Raw genomic sequence first — 18,115 nt, 5'->3', positions numbered from 1 at the left:
TACTGCACATACCCACAGAGGGGAAACTGAGGCTGCGAGAGGCTAAGGGACTTGCCCAAAGTCATGAGGGTGCAAACTCTTGGCATGGAGTCCTGAATCCTCAGCTTCTCTGAAGCCAGAGTCCTTGTTCTTTGCCCAGTTTGACATCTGTTGCTCCCTAACATACCCTAGATTGCTTTTCTTCCCCCACCCCACTGGTCCTATTACTTTGGGACATTTTGCTTCATTCACTATCCACAATGAATTCTAGTGACCCACCTGTCTCTGTGACACGACTCAAAACACAAGAGCCTCAAAGTCACTGCCCCCTTCTGCCTGCCAAGTCTTTTTTCTTTTTTTTGGACAGGGTCTTGCTCTGTCGTCTTGGCTGGAGTGCACTGACGCGATCTTGGCTCACTGCAGCCCTCACCTCCCAAGTTCAAGTGAGCCTCCCACCTCAGCCTCTCAAGTAGCTGGGACTACAGGTGTGCACCACCACGCTCAGCTAGTTTTTTGTTTTTTGGTAGAGACAACGTCTCACTATATTGCTGAGGCTGGTCTCAGACTCCTGGGCTCAAACGATCCTCCCACCTCAGCTCCCCAAAGTGCTAGGTTCACAGGTGTGAGCCACCAAGCCTCGCCTCAGTCTTTCTTTACAACAGACAACCTCACCACTTCAGTCTGGTTTTCAGCAAGATCCTTTATTTATCTTCCGTTCCCAACCACGTCACATGAATGCAGGTAGCCGGGTACCTGCGCACGCTGTCAGTTTTGTGAACGCGGAGCAGAGCAGTCAGGATGTGTAGAAATCATGCACCTCAGTGATTCTTTAACAAGATACTTAATGAGTAAAAAGACTTCAGGTGTGTTTGAAATGTCTGCCTTTTCCCGCATTCTCATCGCTGACAAGTATGTGTGTAGACATTCCACTCAAATGTAGACATGTCCTCTGCACACTTGCTAGGAACTGCCTGGTGCATTTCAGATCGTGTTTTCTTCAGACAGCTGTACCTCTTAGAAGCTGCTGGTTTCCATTTGGATCTAAACACTGGACCTGCACCTGCGACCAGCTTTATATTCCAAACCACTCTTCAGCTTTATAAATCTGACACCACCCATAATACATTATTGAGAAAAGGCATCTCTAGTGTGGCTTGCTGGCTACGCTTTCACACATCAGCTAACAGGCTATTTCTAGACTGAGTGCCTCAAACTGGTCTCCTAGGACCTTTTCCTTTGGGAAGAGATCTGCGTGTTCTTCACAGGAGACCAGAAAGCCAGTACAGTGACCATGGGTCCTCGGGGTTTGCGGGTTCTTCCTCAGGCTGGTCTCAAACTCCTGGGCTCAAGCCATCTTTACCAACACACTGGCTTGGATCCCCATCACGCAGTGCACACCTTTGTGCCGTGACAAAGACACAGGGCCAATCCTTCCACTATCTCCGAGTCTAGTGTTTGAACATTTATGTACAGACAAATAAAAGAAAAAAAAATCAGAGGCAACAGAACGCCAAAGCAAATCAGAAACTTTGGTCAGATCTATTATTCCAGTTTTGCCAGAGCAAGGCTTTCCCCGATGGTCACTGGGTGAGCACGGCTTATGCTACTCCAGCTCCTGTCAGCCAACCTGGTGGTCTTAAGGTGCATCACCGCGGACTCGAAAACAGCTACAACTGGGAATTTTCCAGGCCCAGTTTGGCAGTAGGGTTTCTGTAGGCAGTGAGGTAAGCGGATCACATGTTCCATGGCTGATCTGTGTGAGCCGCAGCTTGGTGCTGAGGGATACCAGCTTCAGCTTTGTGGGAAAGCCGAGTTTAAAGAGTCCCACCAGCAGAATGCTTTTGCCTTCAGGGACCTGATAAGGTTTAGGGTGAGGTGAGCGATGGTGACGGTATCCCTGGGCCTGGACACTGTGCGCCACCCTGACTGTGTCTGGCAGCCTCTTCACCCAGCTACTGAAGCCAGGGGGTGTGGGGGCCACAGACTCTCCCCCTGCCCTCGGGTGGCTGAACGGTCCCCTGTGTGGCAGCTTCAGAGGCCAAGTTCTCCAGCTCCCTGGTTTGCAGTTTTCAGTTGAGTTTTTTTTTTTAAGATGACCACAAGAAATTGTACATTATTACATTCAGACAAATAACCATTTAGTTACTCTATTTCAGAGCACTGAGAAAACCAAGTAGCAACATAAGACAACCTACAAGGCCACTAAGTCTCTGGTCACAGAATCGAACAAATGCGCTATTAGGCCAGAAAGGAATCTCTGAAGCAAATGATTGGAAGGAAAAAAAAAAAATCTAAGGAAGTACAAGCTGAAAACTTTCCATTTACAATAACCAAAGGAAAGAGAGACCCGACATGATATAAAGTCCCAATTCAGAGCTTTCCGCTGAGGCAGGTTTCCGAGCCTGGAATCATAACACAGGTGGAGGCTGGATGTGACCACAGTTTGCCCAGGCCCCGCCTCGGCCCCTCTCGCTGACTCCAGCACGGGAAATAGTCTCATCGTCCCGGAGCAAAGATGAAATCGAGGGCCTGCCTTTCGGCCGCTGCGACGTTTGGATGCCACAAATCCACCATGAAAACCACCCGTGGGCCGTCCTCTGCTGAACCTGGGGGGAAGGAGGGGTGAGAGGAGAGGTTCAAACCACCCTGGAGCCAGGACCCAGGATCCAGGCAGGGCTGGACCCTACATGCTCAGCCTTGGGGCAGGGACGCATCCTGTCCCTCAGCTCGGATCAGACCACCTCCTCTCTGATTGAGAAGAGACACATGGCTTCATGGGCTTCTGAGCAGGGTGGACAAAAGGAAATGGGGAGATGGAGGGATCTTTAAACAGGAATTTTTAGGGCAGTGAAACTTTTCTGTATGATGCTGTCATGGGAGGCCCATGTCATCATGCGTTTGTCAAAATCCATAGAATGGATAACACCAAGAGTGAACCTTAATGTCAACTATGAACTTTAGGTAATAGTAACACATCAATACTGTGTGTGTATGTGTTATGGGGTGATATGAACGTGGCTGCTTGGTACTTCCTGCTCAATTTTTCGGGAAACCTGAAACTGCTCTAAGAAATAAAGTCTTTTAATTGAAAAACAAAATAAAGGAAATGGGAAAGGCAGCCACCCACCTTCATGGAACGCAGCATGCAGGAAAGAGTCGTCAAAGAGAAGGCAGCGCCCTTCTGCCCAGCACTGGGGCTCTCCCCCCACCACCAGCTCACAGCCATTTGGAGTTTTTAGACCTTGTAGGAAAACCAGAGAAAGGAGAGTGAAGGCAGGCGCAATTCAGGGAAGGCCGGGAGGCAGGGGGTGACTTGCCTTGAGAGCTTTTGGCTTCCAAAGCACCTGACCTGCCTCACCCCTCTGGAGCCCGGGCTGTGCTCTGAATGCCTGTGTCCCTGCAAAATTCCTGTGTTGAAACCTGACCCCCGAGGTGATGGTGTTAGGAGGTGGGCCTTTGGGAAGTGATGAGATCATGAAGGCAGGGTCCTCATAAATGGGAGTAGTGCCCTTATAAGACAGGTCCAGCCAGGCATGGTGGCTCACGCCTGTAATCCCAGCACTTTGGTAGGCTAAGGCAGGTGGATCACGAGTTCAAGACCAGCCTGGCCAAGATGGTGAAACCCTGTCTCTACTAAAAATACAAAAATTAGCTGGGCATGGTGGCACACTCCTGTAATCTCAGCTACTGAAGCAGGGAACTGCTTGAACCCGGGAGGTGGAGGTTGTAGGGAGCCGAGATCATGCCACTGCACTCCAGACTGGGTGACACAGTGAGACTATGTCTGAAAAGAAAAAAAAAATAAAAAAAGATAAGCCCAAGGAAGCTTCTTTACCTCCTTTTTTTTTTTTTTGAGATGGAGTCTTGTTCTGTTGCCCAGGCTGGAGTGCAGTGGCACAATCTTGGCTCACCACAACCTCCGCCTCCTGGGTTCAGGCAATTCTCCTGCCTCAGCCTCCTGAGTATCTGGGATTACAGGCACGCGCCACCATGCCCAGCTAATTTTTTGTATTTTTAGTAGAGACGGGGTTTCACCATGTTGACTAGGATGGTCTCGATCTCTTGACCTCGTGATCCACCCGCTTCGGTCTCCCAAAGTGCTGGGATTACAGGCTTGAGCCACTGCGCCCGGCCCCAATTTTTGTATTTTTAATAAAGATGGGGTTTCACCATGTTGGCCAGGCTTGTCTCGAACTCCTGACCTCAAGTGATCTGCTTGCCCTGGCCTCCCAAAGTGCTAAGATTACAGGTGTGAGCCAACGCACCTGGCCTGACATCTTTTTTTTTTTTTTTTTTTTAGATACAAGGTCTTATTTTGTTGCCCAGGCTGAAATGCAGTGGCTCCACCATGGTTCACTGCAGCCTTGATCTCCTAGGCTCTAGAGATCCTCCAGCCTCAGCCTCTTGAGTAGCTGGGACTACGAGTATGCACCATCATGCCCAGCTAATTTTTAAAATTTTTTTGTAAAGATGGGGTCTTGCTATGTTGTCCAGGCCGGTCTCAAACTCCTGGCCTCAAGCTATCCTCCCACCTCGGCCTCCCAAAGTGTTGGGATTAGAGGCATGAGCCACCACACCTGGCCACATCCTTCCACCATGTGAAGGCACAGTGAGACGGTGTCATTTATGAACCAGAAGCAGGCCCTCACCAGACACCAAATCTGCTGGCACCTTGATCTTGATCTTCCAGCCTCAGAACTGTGAGTTCTACATTCCTGTTGTTTATAAGCCACCACCTAGATCCTCACTGCGCTCTTGGCAAAAATTCATTCCTTCATTGGCTTCATCTATTCTGGGTCATGGATTCCTTTGATGAAAGTCACAGACCAACATTTGCACTACACTTTGGAGACTCCTGAAGCCCAACCAGGGGACCTCCAGAAATCAAGGGAGGTTGGGTTTAGAACCCTGCCTTGCCCAGTAACTGTGTTCACTGTAGTCTCACCTCGAGGACTATCTCAGTTGCGATTAAAGACGCAAAGGATCACACAGTGTTCTCCTCTTTGGGTTCTAGCCTTTTAATCCATTTTGAGGCTGGAGGATGGCATGCTCTTCATCTGGCCTCATTCTGGGAAACTGGAGGACACTCCTAAGGTCATACCTGAGCTTCCAGAGGAAACAGACTGGCACCTTCATAAGAAGCTGTATGCTCAGCTGGGCGCAGCAGCTCACATCTGTAATCCCAGCACTTTGGGAGGCTGAGAGGTGGGCAGATTGTGTGAGGCCAGGAGTTCGAGACCAGCCTGGCCAACAGGATGAAACCCTGTCTCTACTACTAATACAAAAATTAGCCAGGCATGGTGGTGCACACCTGTAATCCCAGCTACTTGGGAGGCTGAGGCACTAGGATTGCTTGAACCCAGGAGGCGGAGGTTGCAGTGAGCCGAGATTGTGCCACTGTACTCCAGCCTGGACGAATCGCACCACTGCACTCCAGCCTGGATGAATTGCACCACTGCACTCCAGCCTGGACCAATCGCACTACTGCACTCCAGCCTGGGCAACAGAGCGAGATCTGTCTAAAAAATAAAAAAAGCCGTATGCTTCAAAGGCCAGTGGGCTCTGACTGGAACACTGCCATGGCTGAACTGCAGTCTCCCTTTCCAATCCAAGGGTCTGCAGAAACACTTGGCCCCCATCACTACCTTGAAGTCCATAAAAGAAGGGGCCACTGTGGCTGTCTAATGATTTCAGAAGGGGTCGGGTCAGCCTAACAGCCCTCAGGAAGGCCCCCCCAGGGGAAAGCAGAGTCCTGGAAGAGGAGCTGGGATGGGTGGTGGTCTCATCTGTCTTCAGTGACTTACTGTGACCACGATGACCCTGAGCTAGTTGGCATTCCCCTCTGATTTAATGTCCTTTAGCACAGAAATGAAATAGCTTTCATTCCAGCAGCCAGAGTATTTTAATGTATTCTCTGAACCAGAAATAATGGTTCCAGGAAGTACGTTCAGAGTAATAATTCAAATAAAGAGGCCACATGGAGGAGAGAGAAGGATGGAGGACTTGGGGACAGATGACTGGTTCTGATCCTTATGTGCTGTGTGACTTTGGGCAAGTTACTCAGCCTCTCTGAGCCAGACCCTCCTCCTCTGTAAAGAGGGGACATTAGCATACTGAACCTTCCGGGGCTGCTATGGGACTTTTATCCTTGTTACCAATAACTGAAGGCCTACTGTGTCTTCCTACTCAGCTTTGTGCTAAATAAACACTTTACAGGCATCACTTCACCCACTTTCTAGATGGGGTAACTGAGAAGTTAAATGACCTGCTAAAAAGTTACCGTTTAGCATTGCTGAGTCTGCCTGGCTCCAAAGAGCAAGCTGTTATAAAACTGGACACGATGATATAAATGCTAGCTGTTCTACTACTAACGGAGGAATTAAAATGATTGTGCATTTTTCAATTTTTCTTTTTTCTTTCTTTCTTTTTTTTTTTTTTGAGATGAAGTCTCACTCTGTTGGCCAGGCTGGAGTGGAGTGGCGTGATCTCGACTCACTGCAGCCTTCGCCTCTAGGGTTCAAGCGATTCTCCTGCCTCAGCCTCTCAAGTAGCTGGGATTACAGGTGGGCACCACCGTGTCTGGCTAATTTTTGTATTTTTAGTAGAGATGGGGTTTTGCCATGTTGGCCAAGCTGGTCTCGAACTTCTGGGCTCAAGAGATCCACCTCCCTCTACCTTCCAAAGTGCTGGGATTACAGGTGTGAGCCACTGTGCTTGGCATGACTGCTGATTTTCTTGTAGTTAATATGTGTGATGGTTAATACTAAGTGTCAACTTGATTGGATTGACAGATACAAAGTATTAATCCTGGGTTTATCTATGTGGGTGTTGCCAAAAGAGAGTAACATTTGAGTCAGTGGGCTGGGGAAGGCAGATCCACCCATAATCTGGTAGGCACGATCTAATCAGCTTCCAGCGAATATAAAGCAGGCAGAAAAACATAACAAGGCAAGACTGGCCCAGCCTCCCAGCCTACATCTTTCTCCAGTGCTGGATGCTTCCTGCCTTCATATGTCGGACTCCAAGTTCTTCGGTTGTGGGAGTCGGACTGGCTCTCCTTGCTCCTCAGCCTACAGTGGGACCTTGTGATCAAACTCCCCGTTATATATATATGTCTCCTATTAGTTCTGTCCCTCTAAGAGAACCCTAATATAATACATTTCAACTCTCAACAGTACATTTCATTACATTAGCTGATACTGCCCATCCTGACAGGTACCATGATTTCCCGCTCTGGTGAACAGCAGCTGGGGAGTCAGGGTTGTAAAGGCGCTCAGATGGAGGGCCCCACAGGCTACGTTTCCTTTTGTGTGTGCCCCTACTGGCTGGTTCAGGTGGTGAAGGCCTTTAGGAATGGGCAATTCTCTGCAGGGACAGCCACCCAGGGGTTTCAGAAAGAAGCTCCCCTTTCTCTGGGCCACTAAATGATTCATCACCACGCACCATGGTGCGATAGAAAAATGGCCTGGCCTGCTGGCTTGACACCCCCCTGCTTTTCATTCTCTGCCTCTCCTTCATTCTGCTCCTGCCCCCATTCCTGCCTGTTGCCCACAGACCGGTTTAGTTGGCAGCAGGACTCAATTCTTCCCTAAACAGATCATTCCAGTGGCTCGTAGGGACAGTGGCAGGCCCACACATGGCCTCAATTAGTCCCATGTGCTCCTCTATGCCTCAAGGTTTGCTGCTCTGTCCCTACTGAGCCCTGAAGGAGGCAGGAGGAGGGTAGAGAAAGGGCTCTGTCCACCAGTGGCCCCACTTCAGGTGGCTGGCAACCAGGCACTCAGGGTGGGCAAGGGGAACGTGAGCTGATCCACTGTTACCACCCAGCTAGACCACCTAGAAATCTGATGACATGCAGAAAAGAAACACAAGCGTCTAATTGTGCTGCTTTAGCTGGAGTTTGCTGAAGATATTCATGCATTTTCATGGAGTATCTCTGCCTCCTTGTTAACATCTGCCTGGTGAGTTTCAGAGGTGGTTTTCTGTAAGTTTGCAGCAATGCAGTTGGAATATCCCAGCATTGTGTACGATGCTGAGTGAGGGGTGGGCCTGAAGCTGTGCTGTGGTCCGTATGAAGTCGGGACTGGGCGATGCCACCTCTAGAAGTAGCTCATAGCAGGGCTCAGCAAATATGTCTTGAACAAATGGGCTGTGTTCATGAGGAACAGTGGCTGGGACTTCATCGGTCCACAGGGACAACTCTATCAGTCACAGCTCAGGCAGAAGGCAGAATAAGAGAAAGCACTGGCATTTCAAGAGCACAGTTCTGGAACTGCAGCTGCCTCCACCTTCAGCCAGGTAACCAGCAGAGGTGTGGCCACCAGTTACACACCAGGCTTATCCTGCTTCTGACCTCATTCTCTGTCAACACGCAAGGTCATGTAAATCTGACACACCTTTGTTTCCTTCCTGGTGAATATTAATGTGGGCGTGACAGTGTAAAGAAGGAAATGCTGGGAAAACCCAACCAGGGAGCTCGCCCTGGCTGTGGAGAACAAGCCACACCACAGTGGGACGTCTTCCAAGAAGGTTTCCTGCCATCTATGGGAATATGGAGGGCCTACTTTTTCTGGTAGGTACCTAGCTGGGCTGAGAAAGGAATGACAGGCCACAGGCCACAGGCCACAGTGTGGGCATGTTTTATACACACACACCACTCATGCATGCATATCGTACAGATGAACAACAGGCCTTAATCTACAGGAAGCAAGCCCCAGATTTTCCTTGCTACCATCTCTTCCTACTCAATACACCTGTTTGGAATTCTACCACATCAGTCCTCAAATGCCCTTCCCTGCATGTCATTCTGAAGCTTTAAAACAATATATAAAGGCAAACCTTTCAAAAGAATAGCATCCCTCCCCGTTGCCCACAGCCTCCATTTCCAAGCCTGGCATCAAGGCCCTCTGAGGTTCGCTCCCATCTGACCTGTCTAACCTCAGCTCACACTACTAGCCTCCCCAGCAAGCCTAGACCTGGCTTCTCCAAGCCCCAGGGGAAGACTCTGCTCCCTCGTTCCACCCTGGTGGCGCCTGATTTCTATGTGGGGATCCTCCGGCATCAGACCCACCTCCCCAGGGCACCCTGTCTGCAGCCAAGTGAGGCTTGGGGCCTTGCACAGCAGTTTTGCTAATGACTATCACTTAGATTAGCTCACTGTCCACTTAGATGATCATCCTGTCACTTGGATTAGCTCACTGTCCACTGCCCTCTACCTACCAAGCATTTTACATGTTACTTCCCACTCCTCAAAATAGCCCGCAAATGGGAATTGTTATCTCTGTTTTAGAGAGGAGAAGACAGAGGCTCAAGAAGGTTCAGAGCCCTGCCCAAGGTCACTCAGTACACGGGGCGAAGCCAGGACCCGAGTCCAGATCTGTTTGCTTCCAAAGCCTGTTCATTTCCCACTGTTTCCTGGGGACAGGGACCATGTCTTAGGGATAATTTTTCACATGGTCCCACACCGTCCTTGATAACAGCTACTAGCTCCCATTCATCAAATGCCATCACATGCCAGGCACCCTGCCAAGTGGCCATGCAAGATGCCACTTATTTAATCCTCTCAACAATCCTGTGACCTAAGTCCCATCTCCTCATTTTACAGATGAAGAACTGAGGCAGAGAGAGACTCAGGGACCTGCTCGACGTCTCACGGCTGACCAGGAATTCAGGCCACCTCCCTCTGAGCCTCCACTCAGTCCTGCTTTTACTCTTGAAGTTCCTACCATGTCAATTGCTCAAATTCAGTTCTATTTCTTTCTTTCTTCTTCTTCTTCCTTTAATGCAGTGACATCCTCCATCCAAACCACACAGACAGCAGGAGAAGCAGAGCTGCTGAGGGTGAAGAGGGCTCAGGCCCCCAGCTCAAGCTCCTTCGCAGGCAGCCCTGAGGCTCCTCTGCAGAATGTGGTTATGAAACTCCTGCTCCAACCCAGCACCAGGTTCCTCCTGCTGTTCTTCCTTCCTCCCTTCTGAAGCTGAGGCAGCATCGCGAACTTCCTAAAGCTGGACGCTGCCAAGGCTATCTCTGCACCCTCTAGTCTGGGATGCTAACTGGTGATGCCACCAACCCAGAGACCAGCTTTTTATTGCCACTCACCAGGAATAAGGCATTCTGGGGAACTATCTCCATGACCAAGTTTGTTTGTTTGTTTGTTTGTTTTTTAAGACAGGGTCTCACTCTGTTGCCCAGGTTAAAGTGCAGTGGTGCGATCTCAATTCAGTGCAACCTCTGCCTCCTGGGTTCAAGTGATTCTCCTGCCTCAGTCTCCCAAGTAGCTGGAATTACAGGCATGCACTACCACACCTGGCTAATTTTTGTATTTTTAGAGACCAGGTTTCACCATGTTGGTCAGGTGGGTTTTGAACTAACCTTGTGATCTGCCCGCCTCAGCCTCCCAAAGTGCTGGGATTACAGGCGTGAGCCACCGCACCCAGCCCCAAGTTGTTTTAAGCCTGCTTTTATTGAATACTTGCTCTATTTTAGGCTCTGTGTGCATACATACTTTACACGTTATCTGATTCAATCCTCAGGATAACTCTTTAGGTGAAGAGCTTTTTACCTCCACTTCCCAAATGATGAAATTGAGGCTCAGAGAGGTGAAGTGACTTGCCTAAAGTAGCACAGCTTGTGGTGGGTCCAAGACGCAAAGGCAGTCTAATTCCAGGCTTTGTTTGCAAAACCACCACACACAGTACACATAGGACCAATTTTCTCAGAATCGGAGTAAAACAAGCTTAGCACCAAGGATCATTTCGTCCTTGATGACTGCAAAGGCACTTAAATATCTTTCCCAGCCTCCTGGACATCATTACCAACCTGGGTAATCATTTTAACAAGTCTTTGGCTCTAGAACGACACTGTCCCATATGTAGCCACTAGTCGTATGTGTCACTGCTATTTAAATTAGCAATTTAGTTCCTCAGTTACAGGAACCACGTTTCAAGCACTGAGTTAGTCACACGTGTCTAGTGGCTGCCATGTTGGACAATGACGATGGAGAATATTTCGGTCACTGCAGAAAGTTCTTTGCACAGAGCTGCTGTCAGAAATTAGGTTTGCAGTGATCACAAGATTTCTTTTTGACTCAATCTCTGCTGTTTGTTTACATGCAATTCATCAGTTTTTGCTAAAAGTGCAGTAAAGAATGTGAAAAGGCACGATTCTGGCCAATGGCGCTTTTGCGATGTTTTGACTCCCGTGAGTGAGGGGCTGAGCTCACAGATGTGCATGCCGGGAGACCCCCGTCCCTGCAACATACCTAAATGGCATCGGATGCGGATGTTGGTGGGTCCATAGTGCTCCGTTATCACGGTCCCAGGGCTCAGCACAGAGATGCACGCGTTCCCAAAAACATTGTTCCCAATACAGGTCCGAAGGCTTCCCAGCAAGCGGTACGTCCGTGGGCACTTCCTGCAGTTCCTGGGAACACAAACCCCTTGATTGACCAAGTAAAAGGTGAACCACTCCCCGCTGGGGGTGCTGTTCATTTTCCATCCTTGCGGGAGACTGCAGTTTGAGAAAGCTTTGTAGAGGGTCTCAAACTCGCACAGGATGGTCTGGAAGTTCCGTTCCAGCACTTCCACGTCGTGTTTCTGTGCGTCCCGGGAGAAATAGGGTGTGGTGGGGAGGTCGGGCAGGAAGAAGACCTCGGGCTTCTGGATGGAGGGCCGGCTGTTGAGGTACCGGCCCTGCTCGCGGATGCCCTTGTGGATGCGGCCCATGCCGGACCAGGAGTAGCGCTTGGCGTACTCCTGCAGGTTGTGGTACAGCTTCTGGTTGAGGCCCTCGTGGTGGGTGCAGCGCACGCACTCGGGGGACTGGCAGTACAAGTAGCCGTTCTGCAGCCCGTTGGCATCGGCAGCCTGCATGAGGGAGTTGACGGAGACGTAGGGCCGGGGCTGCTCCCTGCCCACGTGATAACAGTACCACACGAACAGGACCAGGAGGCAGGCCACGGTGATGACGGCGGTGGTGTCGCAGTCCCGCACCGACTGGATGCCGGTGGCGATGCAGTCCCTCAGGCCATCCAGCGACCAGCTCCAGGCCACCAGCCACTCGAGCGACATGTTGGGGGAGTCCTTACTGGGGGTGTGAAGCAAGTTCAGACAATCAGTCCTCGGGGGTCCCAAGGGTGCCCACACCATGCAGGTTAGCGTGGGGGAGAAGGAGCGGCTGGGGCAGGGGGGGGCATGGTGGCCACCGATGCTCAGATCCTGCCAGGGGTGGCATTGATGAACGACAAGGTCGGCCGTGCCCACCGCTCCACTTCCGGCAAAAGTCACTGCATTGGGTTTGAAGAGGCTGGTTTTTGTCACATCATCAAGTGCCACTGGTCCCTGTGAAAGGATTTTTTTAGAAAGACCAAACCTGGGATGGAAAAAAAAAATCAGCATCAATTTTACACCTGGAAAAGTCCTCAACTGAAATGTAACCTGTTAGGTCATTCTGCAGGATCCTAGGTGGTGGAGGTCACACTTTGCGATCTTGTGTATTCTCTCCCCATTCTACTGTCACCGCTCATTTCCCCAAAAGGCCAGTAGCATTCCATCTACGTCAAGTATTGCTTGTAATTACAGTGGCCCCATCTTTGTACCCTCTGTAGGAGGTGTTATTATCCCCATTTTACAGATGAGAAAACTGAGGCCCAGAGTACTTACATAACTCATGAGAGTTATATAACCAGGGCAGGGAAACAAACCCTATCTGACTTCAAGGCCCACGTCTATCCATTTTGCTGCACTATTTCATCATAGGTATGTAACCAATGCTTATACTCCTGTAATCCTTGGACCTTTTATTCAAAAGAATCCTGGACTCAAAAGTATCTTAAAAATGGCAAAGGGACTTAACAACTGCATATTCTCCATTTCACTTTCTGTTTGCAAGCATTTCTTCATCCTTATTTCATCTCTGGTGCCCTTCTGACAGAGGCTGGGCTAATACCAAGTTGTAAGAGGAAGTGGGCACTCTGGGGTCATGCCTGTGGCAGACAAAGGGCATCTTCTGTCTACCCACGTGGAGACTACCTACTGGCATCACCCATGGGGTCATGAAAGGAAAACGAGGGAGGAATGAAAATAAAAGCCCTGCCAGGCCCCTGCCTCAGTTTCCCACAGCCAACAGCATCTCCAAAATAGCCAGAAGTACTTTGCTACTTACCTAGCCGGGGGTTAGGGCCAGGGCCTGGGACCCTCATTGTCCTAATATCCTAATATGACCAGGGCCTGAATGTCATGCTGCCTAAGTCTCTAAAACCCCAGCCGTGTTTCCCAGCATTCTCCAAAACCCTCTGTTCATCCTGAGAACAGAGGAGAACGGCCAGGTCTGTGGTTCTACAAGTCTGACACTATGGGAGCATCATTTAGAATATTCCTTTGTACTCTACCCTCTCATGTCTCTCTCAGGAATATGGGAGGGCAGCTTACAAAATGGAAAAGTTGTGCCCTCCCTTTTCCCTGGGGACTAAATGAGGCCTGAAAATTCTTGCAGCATAGCAGAGAAAAGCCCCAACTAGAGATGGGCTCCATGAGTATTCATCCCAACCTTGGGGAGATCACTTCTCCTCAGCCTCAGTTTCTTTATCTGTGAAATGGGTTGAAGCTCATCTCACTTGATGAAGATGCATGATGGTGGACGGACAGTACTCGAGATCACATCATGATGAGCACCCAATATGTGCAGGTGATGGTGAGGATGGATGGCATCCTGTAATGAGGAGCCAGCATTGCAAAGATGGGGCATGGGAGAAAGGTCTCCCAAGACTCAGATTTCCAACCGTTAAAGGTAAATCCTGGACACCCTTGTTGCCTCATATGTCAAGTGGTTTTTTGGTCCCCAACTTGCTAAGCTAAAAATGAAAGGGAAACCTGAGGTGCTCATTAACTGCCTACTTGCTTCTTAGCAGTTTCGGTTGAATAATCACTTGACTATAATGTTTAGTAAGTAAAAAACACACACGCTGAATATTCATGGAAATTTTTTATGTTTCTAGGAAAAATACAAGAGTGGGGAGGTTAGAAGCTAAGGTTTTTTTTTTTTCTTTCTCACACATTTTCAATTTCTTCTCAGATTCAGGAGAAGAGGAAAAGGCTCTGACTTACTGGAGGTTAAGAAACCCCCTCCAGCCCTGTTTCTCTCCTAGTTAGACCATAAACTAGCAGCTGTTACCTCTTTAAGAAAAGGAAAGAAAATCTAGATGCAAGATGTTTGTTTGCAAGCCACCTCCCAACCAGAACCCCAGAGTTCCTGAAATTCAGTGTGAAACAATTATCTATGTGATACCAAGCACTTTTACTAAAAGGATTTCCCCCATCCCTGAGCTAAACCTAAGTGGAACTTTTCAACGGGGTCTGTCAGGAGGAAAGGTTTTCCTTAAATGTTCTAAGAGTGAGATGGTGATAACTTAAAAAGTACCCGTAAAGCATTAGTTCCCATCAGCCCTGCTAATCACTTAAGTTTAAGTCAAGCAAAATGCAGACACAGAAAACAGGGCGGATGATGGAGAAACCTCTCCACGGAACACCCCAGCCCTTACCAGCCATGAGCCCTCCCTACAGCTGAGCTGTAAGCAAAAGGAAGATGTAAAAGATCCTGAACCCCAGCTTCAGACCCTCCTTCCGAGAGGATAAATAGCACTGAGAGCTGAGGTTAGGACTTTTCATAGCTGTCAGTCACTTTTAGCCAAAATATGCCAATAGGCCCCTGCACCCGGAGGTGGATTTACAAGCTCAAAGCTGAACTGACAACAAAAGAAACGCTTACATTTGTAGAGTGACTGGCAGTTTATTAAGCACTGCTTCAAACATTCAATCCTCACAGCTAGCCAGTGAACTCCCCATCTCCCCAGTGGAGTAGGGGTGGGGCAGATTCTCTCCCGCCACAGCTCCTTGCCCCAGTGACCACAGTAGCTTCCAGCTTCCTTCACGCATCTATCTGTTCATTGTCATCTGTGTTATTTCTGTTCTCATCAGGGATGGGACATCTCACTGCAGCTCTGCACTTTAATCATACGCAACCCCAGATCTTCCAGCTCAGTTGGCTCTGGGGGATTGAATACAAATCCATGGCCAGCTGGTGAGCAAGTCCAATTTTCTGACACCATGAACACCTGGGAGAGCCGGTCTCAGGCCTGACGGGGTCAACCTAGTGCAGATGTTCATTCCCAGAGGCTGCCCAATGCCAAAGAGTGTCTGCTCACCCTCAGGATGAAGCCAAGTCACCCCGGAAGACCCAGTGAGCAGCACAGCCCTGGGCAAAGTGTATGATGCATGTCACCCTCTCCACTCAAGAGCCAGAGAGCTGCCCTGGGGCTAGCCCTTCCCAGGCGCAGACCTGGGGATCTTCCCTCCTCCTCTCTCAGCTAGCTTTCCATCACTCACCTGCCCTGGAGAGTGGGAAAGAGGGGAGGGCTGAAGATGGGTTAACACAGATGGTGAGCACCAGGAGGTCAGGGCAGGAGGGGGATGGGACGATGGAAAAGTGGGCGATCAGATCAAGATTGTGGAAGGAGGTTGATGGCGCCTGATAATTCGTGGGACAAGAGAGGAGGGTCACCACGTGAAATATGGGAAGTGGGTGACGCTGAGGGCTGCGGGAGGAGGAGAGGAGGCGGGGAAAGAGGGGTCACAGGGGAGGAGGGAGATGGAGGAAGGGGCCACGACCGGGCAGAGAGGAGGAGGAGGAGAAGCAGGAGGTCTAGGGAGGGTGATGCCCGGCTCCGAGGCGGCGGCGCTCAGCGCGCACGAGCGCTGGCCTCGGCCGGGCCGGGATGCGGGCGCCCGGGTCCCGGAGCATCCTTGGCGGGGGCGTAGACGGGGGCAGCACCGGGAAGGGAGGGCCGCGGGCCTGCAGCCGCCCGGCTCCCGCCTCCAACCCCCGCCCGGCCGCGCCGCCCTCCCGCCCTGGCAGCCCCCGGAGACGAAGCTTACCTGCGCCCGGGCGGCTGCCGGGACCCAGGAGACGCCGCCGCCCGAGGGCGCGGATATGCGGACGCCCCCTGCCCGGCGCCGCGGAGCCGCCGCCCGGCCGCTGCCCAGCCCACGCCGCGGGAGCCTGAGCCCGAACCGGAGCCCGAGCCCGAACCCGAGCCGCGCCGGTGCCCCCGCCGGTGCCAACGCCGCGCTGCGCTCCGCGGGGCCCCCGAGACCACAACTCCCACAATGCCGCGCGCGCCGGGCCGCCGGAGGGCGGGGCCTGCGGGGCGGGGCCTGCGGGGCGGGGGCGGGGCCGGGGTCCACCCCCTGCACCCGGCACCTGCGCTCACCGTGCGGGAGGCGACCCGAGGCCGGGTCCGCAGCCGCTCCGGAGGGTCCTGGCACTGCACCCCGAGACGCAGCGCCCCGCAGCCCGAGGGTGCGCGCAGGCTGCAGCGGGCGTGCTCATTCATTAAGAAGGGCTCGCGGCGCTTCCTTCGCTCTTTCGTTTCTCGCTCTGTGTCTCTCTTCTCCCTCCCTCTGTCTCTGTTCCTGTCTGAGTCGCCTTCGGCTCCATTTCCTCCTTTTCTTTCTCTTTCACTTACCCCCCTCACTTCCTCTCGTCCTAACGTCTTCTTTCCTTTATTGATGGACTCAACACACACTTCTGAAGCCCTCGGGCACTTGGAATGAAACCGCAAATCAAACCGGATTCTTAGTCTCTTGGAAAACTCATTCGCTCAGTACAGTAATGATGGGCCAGCCTGGGTCCCCGGCCCTGCCTGCTGCGCTGAGCGTGCGCGGTGAGCGCTCAGGCCCGCCCTGCCCTCAGAGAGCCACAGTCTAACCAGAGCGGACCGTCGCCCCCGGGTAGGGTTCAGGAGGGGAAGCACAGGCAGGACGGTTGTCTGTCCAGGGGCTTGATGAGCTGGGAATGGAGGCCCCAAGGAGGCTGCTTGGAGGAGGTGACGTTTGAGCTAAGACCTGGGGGAGACAAGCTAACTGTGGCTATGGGATGTGATAGGAACACCAAGGAAACTGCATGGGTGGGTTCTGGGAGCATAGAGTGGGATGGCCCGCCCACAATCCATCTGTCTCTGTCCCAGATCCACCTCTCCTGTGTCCCAGAATTTATCTCTATCATGGCCCAGAAGCCACCTCATGTCTGGCCCAGAATCAATCTCTCATCCTTATCCCAGAACCTACTTGGTCCCTGTCCCAGGACCCACCTCCTCCCTGTCCCGGGACCCACCTCCTCCCTGTCCCGGGACCCACCTCCTCCCTGTCCCAGGACCCACCTCCACCCTGTCCCAGGACCCATCTCCTCCCTGTCCCAGGACCCAACTCTTCCACGTCCCAGAACCCACCTCTCATCTCTCTCCCAAAACCCACCTGGTGCCTGACCTAAGAATCTGCCTCTACTGTGATAGCCTAGAACCCACCTCCTCCCTGTCCCAGAACCTACCTTCTCCTTGTCCCAGAACCTGCTTTTTCACATCCCAGAACCCAGTTCTTCCATGTTTCAGAATACACCTCTTCCGTGAATACACCTCTTCCGTGTCTTAGACTCTACCTCATCTCTGTCATTTCTCCCCTTTCCTTAACTCCAAAAGAGGAAGAACTTTTTTTTCCCTTTTATTCTACTAACATAAACCAAAACACATACATTGGGAAACCATAATATTCATATATTTGCTCAAAGTGTGGACAATCAACACAGGCAACAGATTTAGAAACATTAAATGGAATGTCTCTCTTCACTGTCAGCCTAAGAGGAGTTGAGCCTGGATGGGGTGGGGAAAATGGGGTGGGGGGGCATTTGACTCATCTCACATTCAGAAAGTTGCTCAAACTTAGAATTCTCCAAAGGCATTCATGCATTCAGTCACAGCATTATCCTGGCAGGTTTGAAAAAAACAGAAGATATTTGTATATTATAAATGTGTGTTCCATTCCTGCACCAATTATCTGTACCATATTATGAATTAATATTGTCTATTAATCCTATAATTGTCTTTGACCAGTGCAATTATATATCTGTAGACTCCTGCTATGCATTTGTTAGGAATATTGATTTGTTCAATGGCAATATTACCAAACACGCAGTGTTGTCAGCCCCGCTTGCCATTTCTTCATCTTTTTAATTTGCTGGGAGTCTCAATAAATGGAAATGACCTGGGCCTCTGTCAACCCCTGGGAGACCCTAGTAGGTGAGTTCTGC

The 18,115-nt window shown here is 50.9% G+C and overlaps 1 protein-coding gene across 3 annotated transcripts; it reads right to left on the bottom strand.

The window, feature by feature from the left end:
* Positions 1 to 659: 659 nt before the first annotated feature.
* On the bottom strand, positions 660 to 16,642 carry ASPHD2 (aspartate beta-hydroxylase domain containing 2). 3 transcript variants are annotated; one of them, XM_012464904.2, is made up of 4 exons: positions 16,500 to 16,642; positions 11,241 to 12,349; positions 3,107 to 3,220; positions 660 to 2,585 (listed from the first exon to the last, which is right to left on the bottom strand). In XM_012464904.2, the coding sequence occupies exons 2-4, from the start codon at positions 12,124 to 12,126 to the stop codon at positions 2,476 to 2,478; spliced, it is 1,110 nt and encodes a 369-aa protein (XP_012320327.1). In that variant the 5' UTR covers positions 12,127 to 12,349; positions 16,500 to 16,642; the 3' UTR covers positions 660 to 2,475. The 3 variants fall into 3 exon arrangements, with proteins under 3 accessions (XP_012320327.1, XP_021521859.1, XP_012320326.2); XM_021666184.2 differs by lacking the exon at positions 16,500 to 16,642 and adding an exon at positions 15,910 to 15,963; XM_012464903.2 differs by lacking the exon at positions 16,500 to 16,642 and having other exon boundaries at positions 11,241 to 12,472.
* Positions 16,643 to 18,115: the final 1,473 nt, after the last annotated feature.

Source organism: Aotus nancymaae, unplaced genomic scaffold (genome assembly GCF_030222135.1).
Source record: "Aotus nancymaae isolate 86718 unplaced genomic scaffold, 86718_ANA_hifiasm-v0.15.2.pri h1tg000076l, whole genome shotgun sequence".
Taxonomy (NCBI): domain Eukaryota; kingdom Metazoa; phylum Chordata; class Mammalia; order Primates; family Aotidae; genus Aotus; species Aotus nancymaae.
Note: the sequence above shows the minus strand (reverse complement) of the source record. Positions and strands in the feature narration are given on the sequence as shown.

Bases quoted from the DNA above. Each gene is read 5' to 3' on its own strand.
- ASPHD2 (XM_012464903.2), bottom strand. From the start codon at position 12,375: ATGCTGATTTTTTTTTTCCATCCCAGGTTTGGTCTTTCTAAAAAAATC. The intron at 3,221-11,240 runs GTATGTTGCAGG...TTTTCCTACAAG, and splicing joins CCGCATCCGATGCCATTTAG to GTCTAAAAACTCCAAATGGC. The intron at 2,586-3,106 runs GTGGGTGGCTGC...CCTTCCCCCCAG, and splicing joins GCATGCTGCGTTCCATGAAG to GTTCAGCAGAGGACGGCCCA.